This window comes from Salvelinus alpinus, chromosome 5 (genome assembly GCF_045679555.1).
Source record: "Salvelinus alpinus chromosome 5, SLU_Salpinus.1, whole genome shotgun sequence".
NCBI classification, from domain to species: Eukaryota; Metazoa; Chordata; class Actinopteri; order Salmoniformes; family Salmonidae; genus Salvelinus; species Salvelinus alpinus.
The window spans coordinates 49304149-49330741 of NC_092090.1; the positions used below are offsets into that span (position 1 = coordinate 49304149).

A 26593-nucleotide genomic window follows, 5' to 3' on the forward strand; every position below is an offset into this window, starting at 1 on the left:
GAACGATTTTTAATGTGTGTGAACCAAAATATCGGTTGGGCTCTCATTATAATTGTTGCTGTTTGCCAGACAGAAATCTCTCTCTCGCTCGCTCATATGTTTAAATTAGAAAACAGGACGAGTTAAGTTACCACAGTCATTGCCTTTGAAAAATGGGAGATTCTTGATGGATTACAACTCATAATTACTGCAGTGTATTATTCTATTATACAGATAATCCTACTGAATTGTCTCATTAGTCGAGTATTGTATTGAGAGCTAGACTGTTGTGTAATTCTTCAACCAGCTGCATTGAAAGCCATGCTCACGGATAGGAATACTTTAGGGACTGCACCCTGATGGAGATTTGAACCCTGAACCATATATATTTTTTAAAATTATTGTTATTATTTTTTAAATATTTTACCCCCATTTCTCCCCAATTTCGTGGTATCCAATTGTTAGTAATTACTATCTTGTCTCATCGCTACAACTCCCGTACGGGGTCGGGAGAGACGAAGGTCGAAAGCCATGCGTCCTCCGAAACACAACCCAACCAAGCCGCACTGCTTCTTAACACAGCGCGCCTCCAACCCGGAAGCCAGCCGCACCAATGTGTCGTAGGAAACACCGTGCACCTAGCTACCTTGGTTAGCGCGCACTGCGCCCGGCCCTCCACAGGAGTCGCTGGTGTGCGATGAGACAAGGATATCCCTACCGGCCAAACCCTCCCTAACCCGGACGACGCTAGGCCAATTGTGCGTCGCCCCACGGACCTCCCGGTCGCGGCCGGCTGCGACAGAGCCTGGGCGCGAACCCAGAGTCTCTGGTGGCACAGCTAGCGCTGCGATGCAGTGCCCTAGACCACTGCGCCACCAGGGAGGCCATATTGGGTTTTAAAGGAATGTTCCACTCAAAATACAATCGAACTGTGCCGTTGGCTGGTCTAGTTGTAGTGCTGTGCTAGTTGTAGTGATGCCGCCCCCAGACCACATTTGTCCCTGGGTGCAGCGATTCCCAGCCCCCCGTTCCTCCACTCACATTCTCTGCTTTATCCCTCTCATCGATCTCCCCATCTACATTACTATCCTAATTGTGTCAATAAAACGTTAAAATACCTTAATACTCAGTGGCCTGTCTGTAGGAGCGAACCATTTTTGTGAACAGGGTGGTGTACCTAATAAACTGACCAATGCGTGTCTGTAACATTACATAATTTGTTTTACTGTAGGACATTGGGGGAATCAACTACGTTTTATTTACAAGGAGCACGTGTGTACCTAATTTGAAAAAATGTAGGCGCACACAAAGAAATTTAGACGCACAATTAAAAATACGAGGTAATTAAGCTAGAATCATTGGGCTCACTGTAGTGCCCTGTACCCCCGGGGGAGTTGTGGCATAATCCTGCTACTCCGATACAGATGGATTTAAGGTGATGAGACGTGTGTATTTAACCCACGGGGGGGGGTGGATTAACACCACAAGCAACCAGATGAATGGCGCTCTCTATGTCCGTCTCGCTTTCTCTAACATGTACATACACACACACACACTCTTGCTCTCTTTCTTTTAGTCATATCTCTTTCTACCTCTCAACGCCCCCCCCCCCCCGTCCTGACATTGTCCTCTAAATTACCCCAATAATGAGATTACAGTGTTTCCCTCTCCTGAAAGGAGGGAGAAGAAGGGAGGTAGAGAGGGGGGATAGAGAGAACGTTAGAGAGTGATTCTGGGAGGATGCGATAGCGAGCGGAAGATAAGGATCAGCGCTGCAGAAATGCACTCTTGGGCCGTGAGTAATTGTTCTGTCCCCAGTAACATTAGCTGTCACGATAATGGAATATGCACAGAGATTGATACCCTGGGTTGCCGTTCAGAAAAGGAAGGATCATTTAAACCGGATGCACTCTCGTAGTCACCACATCAGTATGGACTCGCATGTATTGTGTATACACACACGTCATCTGTACACACGTGCTCTGGACACGCACACACACACACACACACACACACACACACACACACACACACACACACACACACACACACACACACACACACACACACACACACAGAGGTCACATAATCTGTGTGAATGGCCATAAGGGAGGAACAATTATGTTCTACTTACCCAAAATAGCTTGGCTTTTGACCAATGTTAGAATAGTAGGTTGGTTATATGTCGGAACAAATTCACTGTTTGTTGTGCCTCAACTACAGGGACTTTTTTTTTATATACTTGAGAGATAGCCCACTTAATTAATAAGAATAGCTCACCCTTTAAATTCCTAACCGTAGAATATTACACAAAAGCTGTGTGTTGTTGGGAGACCATAGTACAGCTATCAATTTGTTACCATGATTACAACTATTCTACTCTGGAGTTGAATGCGTGTGTAAAAGTACAACTCATGTTGAGTAGAACACTGTGGTTTTGGCCGATCCATGGTTTTGGCCTATTTGCTGAAAGCATCACTCCAACAGTTCGTTATTTAACATTTCATTTGTTCAATTTTGGATTTAAGGTTCTTAATGTACCGTTTAATTTATCTCTGGCTGTAATTTTGGTCTATCGCATATTGTCTTGTTTCAATTATTGCAATAAAAACGTTTTGAACAGGAAAGCTGACACATTTTTTCTTTCCCGTCTCGTTTCCTCTCAGGTCGAACCAGCTGCAGGACAGGGTCACTCTGATAAAGGGCAGGATAGAAGAGGTCAAACTGCCCGTTGAGAAGGTGGACATCATCATCTCGGAATGGATGGTCAGTTCACTGTTCACGCTCATTATTTTAGTTTATTTTAATCACAGGTTGTGGTTTAAAAAAAAAAAAGTGATGGACGTTCCAAAGATAATGTGATCTTTTTCGGATGATTTCCTGCATCAGCTTGAATTGAAATGGAAATGCCGCAAACCCTGACAAATTATATTGTTATTCTAACTGCTCTGAACAATATCTCAACATACTACTGTAGGGGAGGTTTCAATACTGTAACAGCAGTGACTATTTTAAACATGGCATGTATAGAATTAGCCCCGGCTATGTCCCCTCCTATATAGTTAACCAGGGAAGCAGAGTTATTTGGAGTCGCTCTGAGCACTGATGCCCATTCATCAGCCAGGTCCTCGCCGGCGAAACGGACGAAGGGGTTGAAAGTTGAACACTCCGCTGAAGTCATCCTTAATTCATGAGCAGGCCGTATCTGTCCTCACTCACGTCCCGCCCCAGCTTTCCCCGAAACCCCGGGGTCAGACGGAGCATTGCGGTTCGCTCGGGCACGGGATCTCACGCCGTTACCAGGGGAAATATAAATTCACAGTGTGACGCGAATCTCTAATGACACCGGCTCACCGAACGCTAATAAATCTGAGAATCCTCCTGTCACTTCTCATCACCGCAGCGACTGTGGACATTTCCCAAAGAGTGCAGGGCCCAAAACGCTGCCCTAGGATCTGCCTGTGTAAAGTGGAGAAATGACAGCCCTTGCAGAGTCGTAAATTCATTGAGTCTGCGTTAGACCTTATTGGCGGTAAGTTGAAGTAAGTCTGAGTCCTGACAGCAAGAGACTGATGTATCCTCATGTCTTACAGCGGTTTAGACCCAACAAGGTCTGTCTTCAAGTTGTCATCAATGGATTCTAATCAGAATACCAGTCCTTTATAGATGTGATCTGATGCAAGTGTTTACCAACAGAGCGATAGAAATCACTTATTTTAATACCTCAAATTTGTTCGTGCCATCATGACTTTGATTGATCTATAGGCTATCAATATTACTAACTTAACAATTTATCATATTAGCCAATCACCAGTGTGCAGCACTGTACATCTGAACACATACCTGGTTGTGAGGCTTTACTTTGATGACCTTGTGTAGTTGCTTTACTCGTAGACGAGAGTGATTTTGGCAGAACCTAGGGCTATGCTGATCCCCATGCCAAGGTGTCGTGCTGTAATACATCACTAAACTGGCCTCTTATGCCCCCCAGCCCTGTCCAGCACACAGAGGATACACACACACACACACACACACACACACACACACACACACACACACACACACACACACACACACAGAGAGAAGTCCAACACATACTCACAAGTACACGCACACACACACACACACACACACACACACACACACACACACACACACACACACACACACACACACACACCCCCGAAGAGCACAGTGGCGGACAGAGGAGAGCAGTGCCAGCCAAGTACCCCGAGCCTCCTAATGCTTCCAACAGGGGACAGGGAATATGGGTCATACCTCTGCCAACCAGCCAAAGGGGTGCTATGGATACACAGGAGGGACATCACTAAAATTAGACACTTCTAGAGAACATGACTGCTTCCTTTCACAATTGAAGTGATAGGAGAATATTAAAGGCACAGTTTAATTCAGTTTGATTTGGAGTACTTTTTTTTAACAAATATTAGCCATGCCGTGGAAAATATATTTTATCTCTTGAGATAATCACAACATTTGGTCAACAAAGGCAAAGAAAGCCTCCTTTATGTTCAGAGAACATTTGTCATATGCTACTTCTCGTAGTGTGTGATTTGAAAATATTGGCCCTAGGTGAAGCCTACTCAGTAATACACACACTACAAGTTAACTGGGTGATGTAAAGTGATCCATCCAGTAAGGTCTCTCTACCCCGAGGGAGAAGTGACAAGTTCCATCAGAAAATGTCCGAACTTCTGGCCGTCTCCCACTTTGACTAGACGATAGGGGATCACTCGGGCTGGTGATTTAATGGGGGTGAGGTGGAGGGGGGGGTGGTTCATTTTGTGAGACAAGTCGCCTGTCTACCTAGCCAGGGTGTTGTTTGAGAGATGGCCTTTAGCCGTGCCACTGTTGCTTCATAACTCAAAGCATTGATCTGTTCCTCTCTCTGTTCCTCTATTCCTTCTCTCTCTCTCTGAGGTTGTGTCCCAAATGGCACTCCATTTCATATATAGTGCACTACTTTTGACCAGGGGCCACGGGGCTTTGATCAGAAGTAGTTTGCTATGTAGGGCGTAAGGTTCCATTTGGGATGAAGCCAGAGATGAGAGACTTCTGACTGGGGGGAGGAGGGGTTGAATTACTGAGACGCTAAATAAAGATTGTTACCTAGAGATCAATCAGGTCTGATGGGTCTAGGTGACTGTTTTCTGATGGGAGGAGGGGGGAGGACTCTCATGAGTGAAGTTGGCTTTAGAATCAGTTTTGTGGCCTTGATCCCCCTGGCTTTAGGTGTAGTGAAATTGTGCTGGAGAGAAACTTTCGGGGCTGAAGTTTTTATATTGAAATCCACATCTAGGTCTCTTCAATGTGAGCGCGAAGCTTAATTCCATTGGTTGGCCTAGGTCACTGGGAAGTGAGTAGCAAATGACGGTGAAAAGGAAATGAAGCAGGGTAAGCTTGACTTGGAAAGAAGGCTTTCAGAAAATGACTTTTTTTTCTCCGGGAGGCGGTAGGTAATTGAATTGAGGAAAACACACTTTTCATAACTCATCAAGCAAAAGGAAGACGTGAAGGACTTTGGCTTAACGTTTGTGGTATGTAGAGTTGACGGTATTTTTTTATCCTATTTTACGAGGATTTGTTTTGAGGTGTGCAAAGTTTTCCTAGACGTCCACTTTGGAGGGCACCAGAGTTTGTTTGGGGAGAGTTCAACACGTGGGCACACACACACACACACACACACACACACACACACACACACACACACACACACACACACACACACACACACACACACACACACTGACTGTGTGCGGTAGATCTGTGGAGCCAAATGAATGGCAGCCTCCTCTCTAGCCTCATTATCAGTAATAGGAGTCTCACCTGCCCAAGTAGAGGACAGCAGTAATCAGTCATACTGTCGCCCAGTCGGACTGACTGTCACTCACCCACACATGCATAGGCACATACACACATGGTGACACATACACACTCACAGAGACATACACTTGAAAACGCCAACATTTTGATGAACATTTCAGACATGGAATGCAACACAATGCGCTTCACAGGAAAAACAAATAACAATAACGATGAAAATAAAAAGCTGAAATATTTATTACAGAACAAACATAAGATAAAAATGACAAAACTGAACAACTAAAAAGCACCCTAAGGAAAAGCAAAGCTAAAAAGGCGTTTTAAGATATTTGAAATATGTCCAAAAAATACTTTCTCTACCTCCAAGGCAACACTTACTGTAGGTGTGATACCATGTGACCTAGCAGGACTAGAAAAGTACTTCTCCCCTTTCTCTTACTCTCTTAACTCTGAACAAAAAAGGAGAGAAAAGGACCACCATCTCCAGCAGGCCGGCCACAGGCCCTGGACCTTTGCCTTCAATGGCCAGAACTGGTAACTGATAAATTAGGGGGAAAATATATTTCAGAGAATAGTACCTGTAATCCAGTACAGAAATTGGGACGGAAATGCCCATGCATTAAACAGAATCAGAAGAAGAATTAGTCTTAGAAGGAAATATATATACAACAAGCAAAGTGATCATGCTGTTTTTATGTGGCTGCTATGAAAGTGAACTGTTTGCGTGTGTTCATTCCGCCGATTCTGTTCAGAAACGTTTCTTAAATGGAAGCAACCAGAACAAAACAGGGATAAACATAACTGAATTTGTCTAATAGAAGTTGCAACTGTTGGACTTATGAATACATCCTAGATCAGCTAGATGCAGGCAAGAGTGTACAAGGCAGTATTGAATGTGTCACTGTCTGTCACCTTGATTACTCAAAATTCGCTCGACCTGTGCAACTACGCTGTAAACATTCACAGGCTAGGTTGTTGGAACCTCTTGATGGGTACAGAGAAAAGTAGAGTATCATGCAGTAGCCTATCGATGTTACATTGAGCTGGGTGAATGGAATATGAATGACAGTCATCCAATATGCTGTAATAGAAATAAGGCCATGCTCATAAAGCAAATAATCATCCTCCCTAATCATAAACGGCACCAACCGCCACTGGTCTGAATGCACTCATGACCCAATTCTATGGATTCAAATTATGGTCTACTTTTCTGAATTGCCTTTGGAAAGCCTAACACTGAAATATTGTATTTTAGCTATACATGTTGGCAATAGTAACTACAAGCTTTAAAATTATGCCCACCTGACCTAGATTGCGGTTTTTGGATTGTGTAAACAACAACAATAGCGTAAAGGCAGAGATGCAGGGCTGGGTTCCAAACAAAACAACTACAATTGTGCTTTCTGTAGTTCCTCAACAACACCGCTAGGAGAGCTAAAAAACTCAAACTTAGAGTTGAGGACTCATCTTTGAGTCATAAAAGTGCATTGAAATGACTTAAGAACTGTGCACAATTTGGAGAGGTGTGTGGCTACTTGGAAACACCAGTTAGAGCTCTCACTCAAATCCTTGTAATTTTTTTTGTCTCATATTGCACCTACCCAAAATTTTCCACAAATATTCTTGTCATGTTACTGTATGTATCCAGAGTATTTTCAGATTTTCTTATCAACAAATGCGGAAAAGTACAGTAAATGCACATAAAAATAAAATGTGTTATTTGGATTCAGTCTTGTCAGGTGAATTGTTGTCTTTGTCTTTAGTCTAATAATTTTCCCATAATCTCCAAACTGTTCCCTTTTAATTGCTACCACGGTTATGCATATGGTTTCCATATGTCTCCTGTCAGAAACATTTAAATGTATCCCTATCCATATAGGTCAATTCCCACGAGTGTAAGGGGTTAATAGCATTAGTTAATCGCGATTAGTCGCAATGAATTTGCTCATATGTCCCTAAAGAAAGAGTTTTCCATTGATAATGCAGTGCGTTGAGTTAGGGTTTGATTGTAAGGGACGGGAACACGACATTTTGTTTTGATAGTGTTTTCACCATAAACAACACAAAAGTAACTAACTGTAACTAACTGCTAGCTAGTTATGCTCCCAGTGTTCAAGTAGGCCTACTCCCTCTTATCGATGTTCTGGAAGTTTTACATTTGTGCACACACACAATCTCTCTTTCTCACACAAACACACACACTGTTAAAGCTTCAGGCTTTCTAAATGAGTGTGTCTAGGGATAAAGAACACTGGCTCTAAACAACAACAACAAAAAGATTATGGCTGCCCTTAAGTTTCGCTTTATTATATTTTGTTAACATTACACAATAAATGCATATTTTATGGTTGATTGTAATTGTCTCTTGTAAAATTTACTTAACTCGTTTGAACTTGATGTGCACCAGATTCATTCTTGTAGAAATTAACTGACCAAAATTTGTTTGTTGAAAGAGTTTATCTTTTTTGGGGGGCAGAGCTCATTAGAATAATACCCAGCCTGCTTTGCAATCGTACATTTACATTTTGGTAATTTAGCAGACACTTATCAAGAGCTACTTCAGTCAGTGCGTTCAACTACGGTAGATAAACAACCACATGTAAAACATTTATGTAACCGTAACTAAGAATGCTGTTGTAGTTTAACTGGTCTGTTGGTTAGTTCACTGTACCTTAAGCCCTGCTGATTTAGGAGCTGGCTGCGAAGCTCATGGATGAGTAAGAGGCATATGGGCGCATAAAGCTCCCTACTGAAATGTTCACTATATACCATTATTAATTGGCAATAAAACTTTCAGATGTTAAAAAGTGCTTTTTTAGTAGTTAGGATGAATGCAACTTAAAGAGCGAGAACTGACACAATTGATTAATTTGGGAGGTACTCGTTCGAATTGAGTGGAAACACATATATTTTTTTATTTATCCTTCATTTTGACATGGAATACATTTTGAGACCTTGGTCTCTTTTCCAAATGCACCCTGTATAATAAAATATAAAAAACATTAAACACAAAATATATTCTGAACAAAAATATAAAAAACAATTTCAACGATTTTACTGAGTTACAGTTCATATAAGGAAATCAGTCAATTAAAATAAATTCATTATGCTCTAGCCTATGGATTTCACATGACTAGGTAGGGGCACAGCCATGGGTGGCCCTGGGAGGGGATAGGCCCACCCACTGGGGAGCCAGGCCCAGCCAACCCCCCCCCCCCCCAATAAAAGGGCTTTATATACAGTGCATTCGGAAAGTATTCAGACCCCTTGACTTTTTCCACATTTTGTTACGTTACAGCCGTGTTCTAAAATGGATTAAATTGGTCACTCTGACTACAGAGTTTCTCTGTGGAGATGGGGGAACCTTCCAGAAGGACAACCGTCTCTGCAACACTCCACAATTCAGACCTTTATTGTAGAAATGGCAGACGAAAGTCACTCCTCAGTAAAAGGCACATGACATCCCGCTTAGAGTTTACCAAAAGTCACCTAAAGGACAGACCATGAAAAACAAGATTCTCTGGTCTGACTAAACCAAGATTGAACTCTTTGGCCTGAATGCGTCACGTCTGGAGGAAACCTGGCACCATCCCTACAATGAAGCATGATGGTGGCAGCGCCATGTTGTGGGAATGTTTTTCAGTGGCAGGGACTTGGAGACTAGTCGGGATCGAGGGAAAGGGAGACTAGTCGGGATCGAGGGAAAGGTAAACAGAGTAAAGTACAGAGAGATCCTTGATGAAAACCTGCTCCAGAGTGCTCAGGACCTCAGACTGGGGCGAAGGCTCACCATCCAACAGGACAACAACCCTAAGCACACAGCCAAGACAACGCAGTAGTGGCTCTGGGACAAGTCTCAATGTCCTTGAGTGGCCCAGCCAGAGCCCGGACTTGAACCCGATCTAACATCTCTGGAGAGACCTGAAAATAGCTGTGCAGCGACGCTCCCCATCCAACCTGACAGAGCTTCAAAGGATCTGCAGAGATGAAGTGGAGAAACTCCCCTAATTATAGGTGAGCCAAGCTTGTACCGTCATACCCAGGAAGACTCAAGGCTATAATCGCTGCCGAAGGTGCTTCAACAAAGTGCTGAGTAAAGGGTCTGAATATTTATATAAATTGCAAGTATGAGGGTCTGAATATTTATATAAATTGCACGTATGACCGCAGAAGTTAATCACGAAGTTGACCAAATTATGAGAGATTTTACTTCTGGGTTAATAGAGATTATTCAACGATAAACTTTCAAAATGTTTTGCAAAGGAAAATGAGCATTTCTCCTTAGACAAATACAGGTAGTCCCTCCCTGTTTCAAATGAACACATTGACCTTGTCCAGTGTTTAAGGCATCATGAAATCATTAGATTATCAGGTGCTTTGTAGTCCAATGGTCAACCCACTGTCCAAAAACTGAGACTCCATTGAAGGTTGTGGGTCTTCCAGCAGGACAACGACCCCAAACACACATCAAAAACCACCCAGTAATGGTTAAGACTGATCTGGAGTGGCCAGCAAGGAGCCCACATCTGAATCACATCCAAAACCTATGGTATGATCTGAAAACAACAGTTGGTGGAGGCCTCCCCTCAAATATTGACGAATTAGAGCAGTTTGCTGCTGAAAAGTGGGCCAAATTGTCAGTAGAAAGGTGCAGCAAGCTCATTGATTGCAACAAATTTATACTGAAATGAACAACCACAGAAAAGCACTAAGCTTATTTCTTTCAAATTGTGTGTACAAATTAGTTTACATCCCTGTTATTGAGCATTTCTCCTTTACCAAAATAATCCATCCACCTGACAGGTGTGGCATATCAAAAAGCGGACTAAACAGCATGATCATTACACAGGTGCACCTTGTGCTGGGGACAATTAAAGGCCACTCTAGACTGTGCAGTTTTGTCACACAACACAATGCCACAAATGTCTCATGTTTTGAGGCAGCGTGCAATTGTCAAGCTGACTGCAGGAATGTCCAATAGAGCTGTTGCCAGATAATTTAATGTTAATTTCTCTACCATAAGCTGCCTCCAATGTTGTTTTTAGAGAATTTGGCAGTACATCCAACCAGCCTCACAACCACAGACCAGGTGTAACCATGCCAGCCTCCACATTCGGCTTATTCACCTGTGGGATCGTCTGTGCTCAGACACCCAGTCAGCTGATGAAACTGTGAGTTTGCACAACCAAAGAATTTCTGCACAAACTGTCAGAAACCGTCTCAGGGAAGCTCATCTGTGTGCTCGTCGTCCTCACCAGGGTCTTGACCTGACTGCAGTTTGGTGTCGTAACCGACTTTAGTGGGAAAATCCTCACCTTCGATGGCCACTGGCATACTGGAGAAGTGTGCTCTTCACCAATGAATCCCGGCGAGATCCTGAGGCCCATTGTCATGCCATTCATCCGCCGACATCACCTCATGTTTCAGCATGATAATGCACGGCCCCATGTTGCAAGGATCTGTACACAATTCCTGGAAGATGAAAATGTCCTGCATACTCACCAGACATGTCACCCATTGAGCAGGTTAGGCATGCTCTGGATTGACGTGTACGACATCGTGTTCCAGTTCCTGTCAATATCCAGCAACTTTGCACAGCCATTGAAGAGTGGGACAACATTCCTCAGGCCACAATCAACAGTCTGATCAACTCTATGCTATGGAGATGTGTTGCCCTGCATGAGGCAAATTGTGATCACACCAGATACTGACTGGCTTTCTAATCCACACCTGTTTTTTTGAAAGTATCTGTGCCCAACATAGATTAGGGTCTAATTAATTTTTTTCAATTGACTGATTTCCTTATTTGAACTGTAACTCAGTAAAATGTTTGAAATTGTTGCATGTTTTGTTTATATATTTGTTCAGTGTAGTTAAGATACGAGATGTGAGTATTCCCCTCACACACACCCAGTGCAGTGACGTGGAGATGGATCCTGTGTTTTGCTAATAAACAGTGTGTGTGTGTATGAGAAGGGCGTAGCGGGGTCGGATTGTGAGTCACGCTGTCAGGCTTGAAGGGATCGTCCCAACGCATTATGGGAGACAAAGGAAGGCGTAACTCTCCTTCCGGACGTTTCGCTTCCTCTCCGACTCTTCCCCTCCCTCTCCTTCAGGTGAGGCAGTGTCCCATGAAATTGGGCTCTAAATAACGAGGTTGGGATACATTGCGAGAGCGTTTTAACAACAACCGGGTTCTGGGAAATGGACAGACCAGGACTAATACAGTCAGCCAGTCAGTAGATATGGACTTTGGTTCTGGAGTGGAAAATAACGGGTTAACTGTTGGGCAAGGGGGACCAATGTAGACCCTAACGCTACTTTGAATTCGGAGGCAATCATCTTTTCAGTTCATCCATGGGCCATGAGATGGGGGCGATTGTAGTTTGTCTCCCTCCCTTTCTTATCTTCTCTCTTTCTGCTGAAAGGTTGTCTTTATTTGAATAATCAACAGTGATTTATTATGCAGCTGGCCGAAGCCATCTCGTTTGCTCTCTCTCTCTCCCTTTCTCTGCGCCTCTACTACACCTCTCCTCATCTTCCTCTTTTCCTTCTCTCAAAGAGGTTCTGGCCCTAGCCCCTTTCCTGAGCTCCTACCCTTTTGGTATGCACAGATCTGAAAGGACTGGATTGGTGTAAGCAATATGGGGATTGCTCCACTTTGCCCTCCCTGAGGCCATATTGCTTTCATCTATCCACGTCTTTACTGTGTGAAGATCTGAATGAAAGCAATATGGCCTCATGGAGGGCAAGGGTGAGTTACACCAATATTATTTACAGCAAAGGGCAACAGTAAAGGATCTAGGAGTTGAGGTGGAGCCGAGCCAAAAGAGGAGGAGTTAGGCCTATAGGAAGGGTTGCAGGCTGGCTTGGTAAAAAAGCCATTTGTCAGCATGAAGCCAACAAGATGTAATAATGGAATAATACCCGGGCTAATGTGCTATGTAGTGGAGCTGAACACAGGGCCACGCCAGGGTCAGACCTTCCCCTTGACAGAGGGGCTTCTGAAGGCAGGGGACGTGGAGACTGCTCCACAACGGGTGTGGGAAGGAAAGAGGGTCATAAAATTACAATTAGTAACCCCCTCCCACTCTTCATAAATATGTTGATTTCTTATATTTTTGGTTGGTTATTTTCTGCCTTGAAATATTTTGTCGAGGGTTGCCATGGTGCTGTAATGGCAGCATAGTCTGAGAGCTCCTGTACATATTGTACATATTTAGTTGACTTAAGTGTTTTTAAAATTATTATTAGGTGTGCATGCAAAGTAATGCACTGCTCTAGATTTCTTGCGTACTCATATTATTATCTGATTGAAATTGTTGCATCTTTCATTTATATTTTTGTTCAGTGTAGTTCAGATAAGAGATGTGCTGGTATCCGTAGTATTCCCCTCACACACCCGAGTGCAGCGACATGGATAGATGGCAGCATTCACACAAAACTGAAAGCGTGAACCACCGCATTTAAGTAGGTAACTGGTAATATGGTTGAATACAAACTGTAGTTATTCCATCCGTAAGGCAATCAAACAGGCAAAATGTCAGTATAGAGACAAAGTGGAGTCGCAATTCATCGGCTCAGACACAATACACATGTGGGAGGGACTACAGACAATCACGGATTACAAAGGGAAAAACAGCCACGTCGCGGATACCGACGTCTTGCTTCCGGAAAAGCTTAACACCTTCTTTGCCCGCTTTGAGGATAACGCAGTGCCACCGACGCGGCCCGCTACCATGGACTGTCGGCTCTCCTTCTCCGTGGACGACGTGATTAACAAATTTTAAGCATGTTAACCCTCGCAAGGCTGCCGGCCCAGACAGCATCCCTAGCCGCATCCTCAGAGCATGCGCAGACCAGCTTGCTGGAGTGTTTACGGACATATTCAATCTCTCCCTATCCCAGTCTGCTGTCCCCACATGCTTCAAGATGTCCACCATTGTTCCTGTACCCAAGAAAGCAAAGGTAACTGAACTAAATGACTATCGCCCCGTAGCACTCACTTCTGTCAGCATGAAGTGCTTTGCTTACCACCCAAATAGATCCACAGACGATGCAATCACCATCGCACTGCACACTGCCCTATCCCATCTGGACAAGAGTAATACTTATGTAAGAATGCTGTTCATTGACTATAGCTCAGCGTTCCTCACCATAGTGCTCTCCAAGCTCATCATTAAGCTTGAGGCCCTGGGTCTGAATCCCACCCTGTGCAACTGGGTCCTGGATTTCCTGACGGGCCGACCCCCAGGTGGTGAAGGTAGGAAACAGCCTCCACTTCGCTGATCCTCAACACAGGGGACCCGCGCCTCCAACTCAATCATCAAGTTTGCAGACGACACAACAGGCCTGATTACCAACAATGATGAGACAACCTACAGAGAGGAGGTGAGGGCCCTGGGAGTGTGCTGCCAGGTAAATAACTTCTCATTCAATGTCGACAAAACAAAGGAGCTGATCATGGAAACAGCAGAGGAAGCACGCCCCTATACACATCGATGGGACCGCAGTCGAGCAGGTGGAAAGCTTCAAGTTCCTCGGCGTACACATCACTGACGATCTGAAATGGTCCACCCACACAGACAGTGTGGTGAAGAAGGCACAACAGCGCCTCTTCAACCTTTGGAGGCTGAAGAAATTTGGCTTGTCACATAAAACCCTCACAAACTTTTACAGATGCACTATTGAGAGCATCCTGTCGGGCTGTATCAACACCTGGTATGGCAACTGCACCATCCGCAACTGCAGGGCTCTCCAGAAGGTGGTGCGGTCTGCCCAACACATCATCAGGGGCAAATTACCTGCCCTCCAGGACACATACTGCACCCGATGTCACAGGAAGGCCAAAAAGATCATCAAGGACAACAACCACCTGAGCCACGGCCTGTTCATCCCGCTATCATCCAGAAGGCGAGGTCAGTACAGGTGAATCAAAGCTGGGACCGAGAGACATACGCTGTTTTTCAATCTCAAGGCCATCAGACTGCTAAATAGCCATCACTAGCCGGCTACCACCCGGTTACTCAACCCTGCACCTTAGAGGCTGCTGCCCTATATTCATAGATATGGAATCACTGGCCACTTTAATTATGGTTACATACTGCTTTACTCATCTCATATGTATGTACTGTGTTGTATTCTATTCTGTATTTTAGTCAATGCCACTCTGAAATTGCTTGTCCAAATATTTATATTTCTTAATTCCGTTATTTTACTTTTCGATTTGTGTGTATTGTTGTGAATTGTTAGATACTGTTGCATTTTGCTACACCCGCAATAATATCTGCTAAATACAATTTGATTTCACATGACTGACCAAAGTCTGTGGAATATAGACAAAATGTTATTCTGCCTAATTTACAGAAGGTATTCAACACTTAAGTCTCCTTGTTACAAATCATTAAAATTCCTTGTTACGAGGCTTATCTTTTCAGAACCGAGTACTGCATTTATAAATGTATGGATTGCTTCACATTTATAAACTAACCCGTCTCTGGCATGCCATTTTAGTTTTCTTTAGTTCCCTCTGCTCTGTTCATGGTATCTGATGCTTCTCTCTTTCGGTCCAGTGTATATACACTGAGTATACAAGGCATTAAGATGAAGCTCTTTCCATGGCATAGACTGGCCAGTTGAAAGCTATGGTACCTTATTGAAGTACCTGTTAACTCCACTTCATTCAGTGTCGACGGAAGGGGAGGAGATATCAATATTAGGAAGGCGTTCCTAATGTTTGGTATACTCGGTGTGTGTTGGAGAAGATCAAGTCGGTGTGGTGTATTAGCAATGAAAGTCAACTGGTGGTTTTAATAGAATCACACGACTGAAACCATTTATTGTAGCTACTCTAGCCTATCTAACATTAACGTTAGCCCTAGCATCTTTGTCAGCAAAAACAAACTAGCTTGCAAGCTAGCTAACTAGCCAAAATGGCAAGCTAACCTGCAATTTGTTTTTAAACAATGTTTATTACAGTTAAATAACATTAGTAGCGAGCTAGTTACTAACTTTGAATATAAAAATGTGCTGATTTTGGTTGGCTGTTACACAGCAATATAGCTAGCTAGCTAGCCAGCCAGCTTACTCTGATAGCTATGGAAACAGCGCATGTGTTCAGACAGGCTCTAATAATAAGAGCTTCATACCTGGATGCGGAGTGTTGCGGTACAATTTCTGTAACCATTTCCATGTCTTGATTTGGCGTAAAATGTCCTCCTAACAAAACACCCCCAGAGTTTTCAAAATGCTTCAGGTCTTTTCTTTGCATTTTCCTTTTCTCATGCAGATGGACGCCTGCACTACGCTCTTAACCCAAACAAAATATTGTGACCAAAACTAACCACAGATGGTGATGACCTGACGTTAAACACCAGCGCCATATATTAAGAATACTCGATCCACCTTTGCCCAAACCTGATAGTAAATGGTCACATTTTTATTATATTAAGTTATTTAAATCTCACCTCGAATTTCAATTGCAGTTGCTTGCTCGACTATATTTTCCCATGTTTAAAATCACCAGAGCGAAATATAATTCAAGACGTGACGAGATCATATGAAATAGACAATCAAATCTTTATTGATCCATTATACAGAGACAACGGAAACGTGTTAGAACGTACTGTCACAGTACCCAATCGCACCACACAATTACTCACATTACAGTCTGGGAGCAGCACAGGGTCAACTCTGGAGTTAAAATGCCTTGCTCAAGGGCACATCGGTAGTAGGTGGCACCTGAGATATTGACAGCAACCCTCCGATGCGTGTCTCCCTGACCATTGTATTGTACTGATCTGTCCTCTCTCTCTTCCAGGGTTACTTCCTGCTGTTTGAGTCAATGCTGGATTCGGTTCTCTATGCCAGAGACCTCTACCTGGCCGAGGGGGGCTCAGGTGAGTCACGCGCACACACTCTGTACCTTACTTAATTTTTCCCCTTGGGAAAAATGTGTTGCACTATCATGTACACTTTTTAAAATGGCATTTAAGAAAAGGACAAGAACGATACAAATGGACAATAAAAGAACGATGCACATTTATGATGGTTCTATACAGCCCGCTGGTCTTAGTGATTGAATAGGGACATTATCCCAAGCTACTAAGGAGGAATATCACATCAAATGATTGTCAGTCAAAAAGTGATTGAATAACCTATAGAACGACCCTATACCCTACTGTATATGTACAGTATATACAGTAAGAAGACTCCCCCCTCCAAGAAAACAAACAAACAACAACATAAACACTTGATATGCTAGATCAGGTTTTTTACAGTCTCTCTCTGTTGCCCTATCTATTGTGGTTGATGATATTGTGGGTGGAGCTTAAAATGGCATTAGACGTTGCATGACCGTCATGTGACCTCAATGACTGAGCAGAGCTATCAGGCAGCTTGTTTTTCTTTTATGGACACACATGGACAGGGATGGAAACACATGCATGGACACGCGCACACACCCACACACCACACCGCACGCACTTCAGTATTGTTCCACTGGTCCACCGAATGCCCCCTGTAGGAAGTGCAGTAGAAGGCAGTAGCCATCCAATGCCAGTTCCGTGTGGTTTTATATGTACATTTACAACATTTTATTGTGTGTACCTGTCTCCAGAGCCTTATTTCCGGCCGTGCATGCCACTTTGCATTTTACTGTGTATCGATTTAAATTAGGAAAAGGGTGAAAAGTGGAGCAACGGGAGTGTTAAATTATAGGAGAAATCACTTGTGGCAGACTTCACTGCTTTATTTTTTACTAAAGCGCAAAACCACTGCAGTTGATGCATTGCAAAGTTCTATTCTTTTATTTATGGTTTTCTTTGATGTGTGTGTGTGTGTGTAAGCACACTAGAGCAGGGACGATAAATCGAAAATTAGACACCAACATTGTCTTCGTCTTACCGAAGCAACTTTTCTTACGTCACATCATTTGTTTTTCTTCCTCTCGATTTGCGTACCGAACGAGCAATGCTGAAAGAATTCTCTTGTGGACAGAAACACATAACATAACTTGTACTGTAGCGTAGCATCTGTCAACAGACTGTGGGACGCGACGACTACCGAGGAACTTTGTTCCGGTGCGCAGACTGACCATCACGGACAAATCACGCTTAAAGAGTCAAAAATAAATCGGAGCATTCTGGATCCTATTTGAACAGGTTGCAAAATATAAATCATGCATTCTCTGGACATGTTAGATGAAATAGCTAACTTATTTGTTTAACCATACCATCTCAGTTGTCTTACTTCTTAAAGGCACTGGGAAAAGTTAGTCCAGAACCCTGCCGCTAATGGAAATTAACTGTGCATTAAAAGTGAAACAAATCGTTGTATTTATCGTTATCAAGCAAAATGGGTACATTTTTTGAGAAGAGTTTTTGTCCATATCGCCAGGCTCTAGTGTGTACACATGATGACAGATGGTACACAGTACAGTATTTCACAGCTTTTCTGCCTGTGTGTTTTTGTGCTTTTTACCGCATGTGTGTAGCCCATGCCGGCATGTGCACGCACTGGTGTGTGTGAGAGAGCATATGGATATTCAGGGTCAGCTGCTGTCTGTCACTGGCCAGGCTTAATGATTTGTGACAAACAGGGCCTGGCACAGGAGTAGTTCTGAAACACTGCCTTTTACTGGCTGTCAGGGACAGCAGAAAGGTCACACACCTGGAGAGGGAGAGAGGGGAGGGGGGGGCAGGAAGAGAAAATGGTGGGGAGAAGTGGGTGCAGACTAGAGAGAGAGAAGGAAAGAGATTAAGATGAGGGTAGAAATTGAGAAAATGAGAGGTCATAGAGAGGGATGGAATGAGATGAAGAGGAAAGAGGGGGCAGAGCCAGATGAGGGGAGCAGACGGCAAAGAGAAAGAATGAGGGATAAAGAGTATAGGTAAGATACTGAATCCCCACCTTCTCTGATTTCTCTTGGTTGGAAGTCATTATTTGTCAAGCATTCTCTAATTTTGGGGGTTTCTTATTTCACTGTAACTCACTGATGGGCGTGTGTGCCTTCATGCGTGTTATTTCTCTATCTCCTGTGCTGCGGTGTGTGTGTTTTTATATTAGTGTGTTTCAGAAGTTCCCTCATTCTACCCAGCACATTAACCTCCTCTTCATCCTTAAATGTGTCCCCATTCACCAGAGTCGTCCAGCGTCAAGGGATAAGGGATTTTTTTTTGTCCGTCCACCCGCCCCCCCACTCCCCAAACGGGCTGTGAGCAGCGAGTCGAGAAGGACACAGATGTCAAAACCATGAATCTGGGGATGCCTGTGTACCCCCCCCCCCCTGACTCGTTCTCTTTCTCTCTCTCTCTTTCTCTCCGTCTACAGTACAGCATCCCTCCTCCCTTGCATTTTTCCTATTTTCTTCTCTCCCACCCCTTTCTCTTTTTCTCTCCCCCTTTTCTTTTTCAGGCCTGTTCCATTCCTGCCCAATCAGCATCCCCCTCCTCTCACCTGGCCCTTATAATTACTCACTTGCTCCAGTAATCAGGGAAAAATTAAGTGACGAATCTGTCGTGGTGGTGTGAGTGGCGTGAGTGGCAGGTGTCACCGTGGCTGAAGAGCCAATCAGAGGAGCCCGTGAGACACTCATCACATAGCTGTCACCATCCATTCAGAGTCTTCCTGTTTCTGACACAACACAACTAACGTTATCACAACAGAACTAGCCTACTAGTAAGTCTAGCTAACATTAGCGAACAAATTAAATATGTATAAAATTACACTTATACTTGTTTACTTGACTTTTATACTCTCTAAATTGACTCTTTCAAATAATTTACTCTGGCCATTTTGCCACCGACAAACTGCAGTAGGGAAGTAAAGCGGAAGTGGAATCCATCACTTCCGTTGTTTGGCTGTGCCCATAGCAACGTTTGAAAATGAGGTGGATAGCTTGTATTATTGACCACGGGCAGGGGAGTATGTTCATTTGCTAATATGCGCTATTCTGCAATGCAGGTTAGGTTGAATTGAGCTCTAAGGTTCTCGAACTTGCTATGGCGATTGCCACAGAGTCTCCTCTGAAAGCTTGGAAATCTCTCCAACATAGAAAATACAGTGCCATTTGAGACGCAGACCCAGAAATACAAGCCTGTTAAGATGGGAAAGGGGGATACCTAGTCAGTCCAACTGAATGTATTCAACTGAAATGTGTCTTCCAAATTTAACCCAACCCCTCTGAATCAGAGAGGTGCGGGGGGGTTATCTTAAGCGACATCCATGTCTTCGGCGCCCGGGGAACAGTGGGTTAACTGCCTTGCTCAGGGGCAGAACGACAGACCTTGTCAGCTCGGGGATTCCTTCCAGCAACCTTTCGGTTACTGGTAGTCAGACAGAACAGTCTGTACAAGGTTTCTTCTGTCACTGTATGATTGTCTTCTGTGGCCTCGTCGCATGAATAAATGAGAGCAATACCGTGTGTGTCTGTGTGTGCGCGTGCTAGCGTGTGTGTGCGTGCGTGCTGGCGGAGAGACAGTGTTAGGGGACTACATGAAGTGCAGGATAATAGTTTATTATTCAGTGCCATAACATCTTATATGAGGATTGTCAAAAAATACAACTTCAAATTAGCACCACAACAACAAACTTGACCTTTGCCGAGTGTTTCCCTTAGCAGGTCATTGTCTGCTTTTAGGCAGATATAAAAATGACAATTTAAACATTGCCGGACACATCTCTCAATGTATGACTATTGCCTGCTTGTCTTGGTCTTGCACTCTCACTAGCGAACAGTATCAACTAGGTCCAACCGGCGACTGTTCACGCACTAACTAAGTCTGACATACACAGTTGTATGTAGAAACATGAGCTCGTTACTGCCTGGATATGTATCTCATTCTGTTATCCCATTTACACAAACCTTTGACATTTACAGTACGTTTTTCTACACTGCAAAGGTGTTATGTTTCTGTCTGGAATTCACGTTTTTATTGTCATGTGCACCGGTACAGTGATATGCCTTTCTTGGTTGATCTTTTCCAACAATGCTGTAGTACTAGAACAAAAACACGTGAAAAATAGAAATAAGAAGAACACGAGAAAGTAAGTAAGCTATATATAGGATCAGTTCCAGGGCCACTGCCAATACCATATTTGCAATGTGCAGGGATACTGGAGTGGTAGGGTTAGATACAGTATGTATATGGGTAAGGTAACTAGGCATCAGGATATATTATAAACAGAGTAGCAGCAGCGAATATGATGATTGTACTGCATGTGAGTGTGTGCTTGTGTAGAGTCAGAATGAATGTATGTGCGCAAATTAAGTGTGTTGGAGTGTCAGTGTTGAGTATGTAAAATGTTCACAGATTGAGTGTGCATGGAGTGCACATTTTTGTATGAAATAGAAGGGTCAATGCAGATAGTCAGTGTAGACATTTTGTTAGCTATTTAGCAGTCTTATGGCTTGGGGTTAGAAGCTGTTTTAGGAGCCTGTTGGTGTCAGACTTGATGCTCCGGTTCCGCTTGCCGTGTGGAAGCAGTGAGAACAGTCTATGGCTTGGTTGGCTGGAGTCTTGAACATCTTTCCCGGGTCTTACTTTCTTGCCATCCTACCCAACTACATACTACTGTTTTCCTGTCATCTTTCCTTTCTTTTTACAATAATGTGCATGTATCCATTTTTAGCACCGAAGCAATCCTCGTCCATGGATTTCACAATGAGATCTACAGCGGACAGCAGTTGCTGCAATAGAAACGAGACATTCTGCTGTCCGTAGCTTCCCGCCAGTCACTGTGTGTGTGTGTGTGCGCGTGTCATGTACAGTCTACTCTTCGATATTGTGTTTGTGACAGTAGGTTATTCTGTGACAACTTTGAAGTGGTTATGTCTTTCTTAATTTCTAGCACTTAAGCATATGGCTGTAATGTCCCTCCATTGGGGGGGAACAGCCATGGCCCCAAGCGCTTCAGCCTCTGCCAAATCACCAAGCCGATTAACCAGTCAGATGAGCACATTTTAGATGTTTAACGTTTACAAAACACATTAAGACTCATGTTTAATGTTCATTTCAAATTCATGGTTTAATGTTAATAGAATACATTCAGAAGGGGTTTAATGTCTTCGTATAACCAGAGCCTGGTTTGGCTCTGTGGCTGTATAGAGGTGAATTACTCCCTTGATTTAATTCTGAGTTGCAGGAATGTTTTTTTTTTGAAATACTTAAAAAATGGATTCTACGTCAAGCATGTTTTGTATTTTTGTCCCAGTCATAAACATGAGTCACAAACACGGTCAGTATTGACAGAAAAGTGTACAAAGTAGGACAGAGCGGCCATAGAGGTCTGGTATTTGATGGATATACTCATTACTGGTGCTTTATGAAATGGATGCCGAGTCCCGCAGCAACAAAGTCTCTTATAATGGGGTTTCAATGCGATGGGGGAAGTTCATGTTTCATACTGTTAGGGTAATGTTTTCAAGAACTTCCTTGCCTCCTTTCCTCTTTTATAACTGCTATGAGAAATTGGTCAGCATATGGTAAGCTAAATATGGTAACAAGTAATCAAATCTAGTCAATGTTGTACCTGCCTCGTAACGTGATATACAGTATACTGAATATGTATATATATGTGTATATATATATATATATACATACACTACTTTTCAAAAGTTTGGGGGTCACTTAGAAATGCCCTTGTTTTTGAAAGAAAAGCAAATTGTTTGTCCGTTAAAACAACATCAAATTGATTATAAATACGTTGTTGACATTGTTAATGTTGAGAATGACTATTGTAGCTGGAAACGGCTACTAGATTTTTTTATGGAATATCTACATAGGCGTACAGAGGCCCATTATCAGCAACCATTACTCCTGTGATCCAATGGCACATTGTGTTAGCTAATCCAAGTTTATCATTTTAAAAGGCTAATTGATCATAAGAAAACCCTTTTGCAATTATGTTAGCAAAGCTGAAAACTGTTGTCCTGATTAAAGAAGCAATAAACTGGCCTTTAGACTAGTTGAGTATCTGGAGCATCAGCATTTGTGGGTTCGATTACAGGCTCAAAATGGCCAGAAACAAATAACATTCTTCTGAAACTCGTCAGTCTATTCTTGTTCTGAGAAATGAAATTTCCAAGAAACTGAAGATCTCGTACGCTGTGTATTACTCCCTTCACAGAACAGCGCAAACTGGCACTAACCAGAATAGAAAGAGTGGGAGGCCCCAGTGCACAACTGAGCAAGAGGAAGGATCTGCCCCTTTAAAAAAATGGCTAAAATGACATACCCAAATCTAACTGCCTGTAACTCAGGCAGCAAGGATATGAATGTTCTTGGTACCATTTGAAAGAAAACATTTTGAAGTTTGTGTAAATGGAGAATATAGAGAAAGGAATGTAGGAGAATATAACACAATAGATCTGGTAAAAGATAATACAAAGGGGATGTCTGTGTACCCCCCTTGACTCACAGCCGTTCTTTTGTATTTTATTTGTACCATCATCTTTGAAATGCAAGAGAAAGGCCATAATGTATTATTCCATCCCAGCTGCAATTTAGATTTTGGCCACTCGATTGCAGCATTATATGTGCAAAGTTTTAGACTGATCCAATGAACCATTGAATTTCTGTTCAAAATGTTGTATCAAGACGGCCCACATGTGCCTAATTTGTTTATTAGTAACTTTTCATGTTCAAAATTGTGCACTCTCTTCAAACAATAGCATGGTCTTTTTTCACTGTAATAGCTACTGTAAATTGGACAGTGCAGTTAGATTAACAAGAATTTAAGCTTTCTGCCAATGTCAGATATGTCTATGTGCTGGGAAATTGTCTTGTTACTTACAACCCCATGCTAATCGCATTAGCCTACGTTAGCTCAACTGTCCCGTGGAAGGGACACCGATCCCGAAGTTTTAAACAGGTCAACATTCCCGAAAGCCGCGGGGCCAGATGGATTACCAGGATGTGTACTCAAGGCATGCGCGGACCAACTGGCAAGTGTCTTCACTGGGATTTTCAACCTCTCCCTGACCGAGTCTGTAATACCTACATGTTTCAAACAGACCACCATAGTACCTGTGCCCAATTAAGCGAAGGTAAGCTGCCTAAATGATAACCCCCCGGTAGCACTCACGTCGGTAGCCATGAAGTGCTTTGAAAGGCTGGTCATGGCTCACATCAACACTATCGTGCCGTAAACCCTAGACCCACTCAAATTCGCATACCGCCCCAACAGATCCACAGATAATGCAATCTCAATCGCACTCCACACTGCCCTTTCCCACCTGGACAAAAGGAACACCTATGTGAGAATGCTGTTCATTGACTACAGCTCAGCGTTCAACACCGTAGTGCCCACATAGCTCATCACTAAGCTAAGGACCCTGGGACTAAACACCTCCCTCTGCAACTGGATCCTGGACTTCCTGACGGGCCACTCCCAGGTGGTAAGGGTACGCAACAACACATCTGCCAAGCTGATCCTCAACATTGGGGCTCCTCTTCCCCTCCTATCCTCCCTGTTCACCCATGACTGTGTGGCCAAGCACGACTCCCAACACCATCATTAGGTTTGCTGACGACACAACAGTGGTAGGCCTGATCACCGACAACGACGAGACAGCCTATAGGGAGGTCGTCAGGGACCTGGTCGTGTGGTGCCAGGACAACAACCTCTTCCTCAACATGAGCAAGACAGGAGCTGATTGTGGACTAAAGGAAAAGGCTGGCCGAACAGGCCCCCATTAACATCGTCTTGGCTGTAGTGGAGCGGTTCGAGAGTTTCAAGTTCCTTGGTGTCCATATCGCCAACGAACAATAATGGTCCAAACACACCAAGAAAGTCTTGAAGAGGGCACGACAACACTTTTCCCCCTCAGGAGACCGAAAAGATTTGGCATGGGTCCTGAGATCCTCAAAACGTTCTACAGCTGCATCATCAATAGCATCCTGATCGGTTGCATCACCGCCTGGTGTGGCAACTGCTGACCGTAAGGCGCTACAGAGGGTAGTGCGTACAGCCCAGTACATCACTGGGGACAATCTTCCTGACATCCAGGACCTATATACTAGGCGGTGTCAGAGGAAGGCCCAAAAATGTATCAGACTCCAGTCACCCGACACCATCATCATAGACTGTTCTTTCACGGCAAGCGGTACCAGAGCGCGAAGTCTAGGACCAAAAGGCTCCTTAACAGCTTCTACCTCCAAGTCATAAGACTGCTGAACAATTAATCAAATGGCCACCTGGACTGTTTACATTGACCCCCACCCCCCCTTTTGTTTTTACACTGCTGCTACTCCTTGTTTATTATCTATGCATAGTCACTTTACAAATTACCTGGAGTAACCTAACCTGTAATTATTATATATTTTTAACTTTATTTTATTTCGTACATATTTTAAAAACTTTATTTCTTGAACTGCATTGTTGGTTAAGGGCTTGTAAAGTTAGCATTTCACGGTAAGGTCCACACAAAAGGTCCCGATCGTGCACACTACTGCAGCGTTGATAGCAAGTCAGGAATTCAGATTCAGCAGTGGAATCAGGGGGGAAAGGCGTCCAACTCAAAGCCAGACTCCTCAGAACTCTTAATCCATAAATATGCGACAGTCGCCCAGTGTCTGACCAATACAAATGTGCCTTTAGCTTTCTGTCGTCTTAGGTCATCTCCACCGTAGTCTGAAATCTATCTTGCATGCGTCTTACTAAAACGACATACTGTGTACTGATAGTGCTACATACTATTTAGAATGTACTGTTTGGTCAAATATATGCAGTAAGCAACAAATATCAACATACTAGGCTCAGCCATACTGAGAATGCGCAATTGCATTTTTTTCAGCCATTTGTTAATTTTGGTTCGACCTGTCCCCTTATATGATTGTCAGCTGTTGTCAAACACATGTTGGTCTGAAAATATGATTGTCTTCCTCAATGCCATGCAGCAAATTCGTACTATATTAAAATCCGAAATGAGTATGGCATCCTGGCATTTTAAAGTGTAAAACATTTTTGAAACGTTGTGTACCCAAACGACCTACTCTTTAGCATGCAAGCACGGGTATCCGGACTTGGCCACATATCTCCACTCCCTCCCGAATAGGGATGGGCACGGTTAATTGAATATCAGGAGTGATTGTTTTATTTTCAAGCTCATTTTCTATCTCATGGGCTATGGCTTATGGGTTGCGGTTTACATGAAAAGGCATTTTACTATCATGGCGCATTTCCCCCACTTCAAATAGCGATTAGCCTAGTATAGGTACGAACCAACAGAGGGTCCACAACACAAGAAACAGATCGATGCAAATCACTCCGTTCTATGGTGGCGACAGCAGACTTCTCTTTCATTGTTACTGTTAGCCTAGTCTACCGTTAGTTAACTACAGATATGACAGCCTGAAAACAACTGCACAATGTCTGCTGTTGTGGCATTTTGTGCCATTCTGATTGGTGATGAGAGTAGAGGATTTATTGATTTTTCTGAATTGAAAAAAATCACGATATTCGAATAGTGAAATCATTTCAAATGCATATCCCTATCACAGTCTGTCCATACATCTCACCCCTCTTACTCTCTTTTTAGTCTACCCTGATCGTTGCACCATCAGCCTGGCGGCAGTGGGCGACACGGCGAAGCACCAGGACCGTATTGCATTCTGGGATGACGTGTACGGGTTCAAGATGGCGTGCATGAAGAGGGCCGTGGTGCCAGAGGCCGTGGTGCAGGTCCTCAAACCAGACACAATCATCTCTAAGCCTGCAGTCATACAGGTATATACACACACAAGGTATATAGAAAGGAAAAAGGTTACAGAAA

The 26593-nt window shown here is 43.4% G+C and overlaps 1 protein-coding gene across 1 annotated transcript in view; it reads left to right on the plus strand.

Annotated features, from left to right (window-relative positions):
- prmt3 (protein arginine methyltransferase 3) overlaps positions 1 to 26593 on the plus strand; it is a 95586-nt gene that overhangs the window by 19281 nt on the left and 49712 nt on the right. Inside the window, exons 10-12 of the mRNA XM_071402223.1 lie at positions 2646 to 2745; positions 16640 to 16718; positions 26360 to 26547. Of these exons, the coding sequence (XP_071258324.1) occupies positions 2646 to 2745; positions 16640 to 16718; positions 26360 to 26547 (367 nt within the window). The remainder of the gene's footprint in view (positions 1 to 2645; positions 2746 to 16639; positions 16719 to 26359; positions 26548 to 26593) is intronic.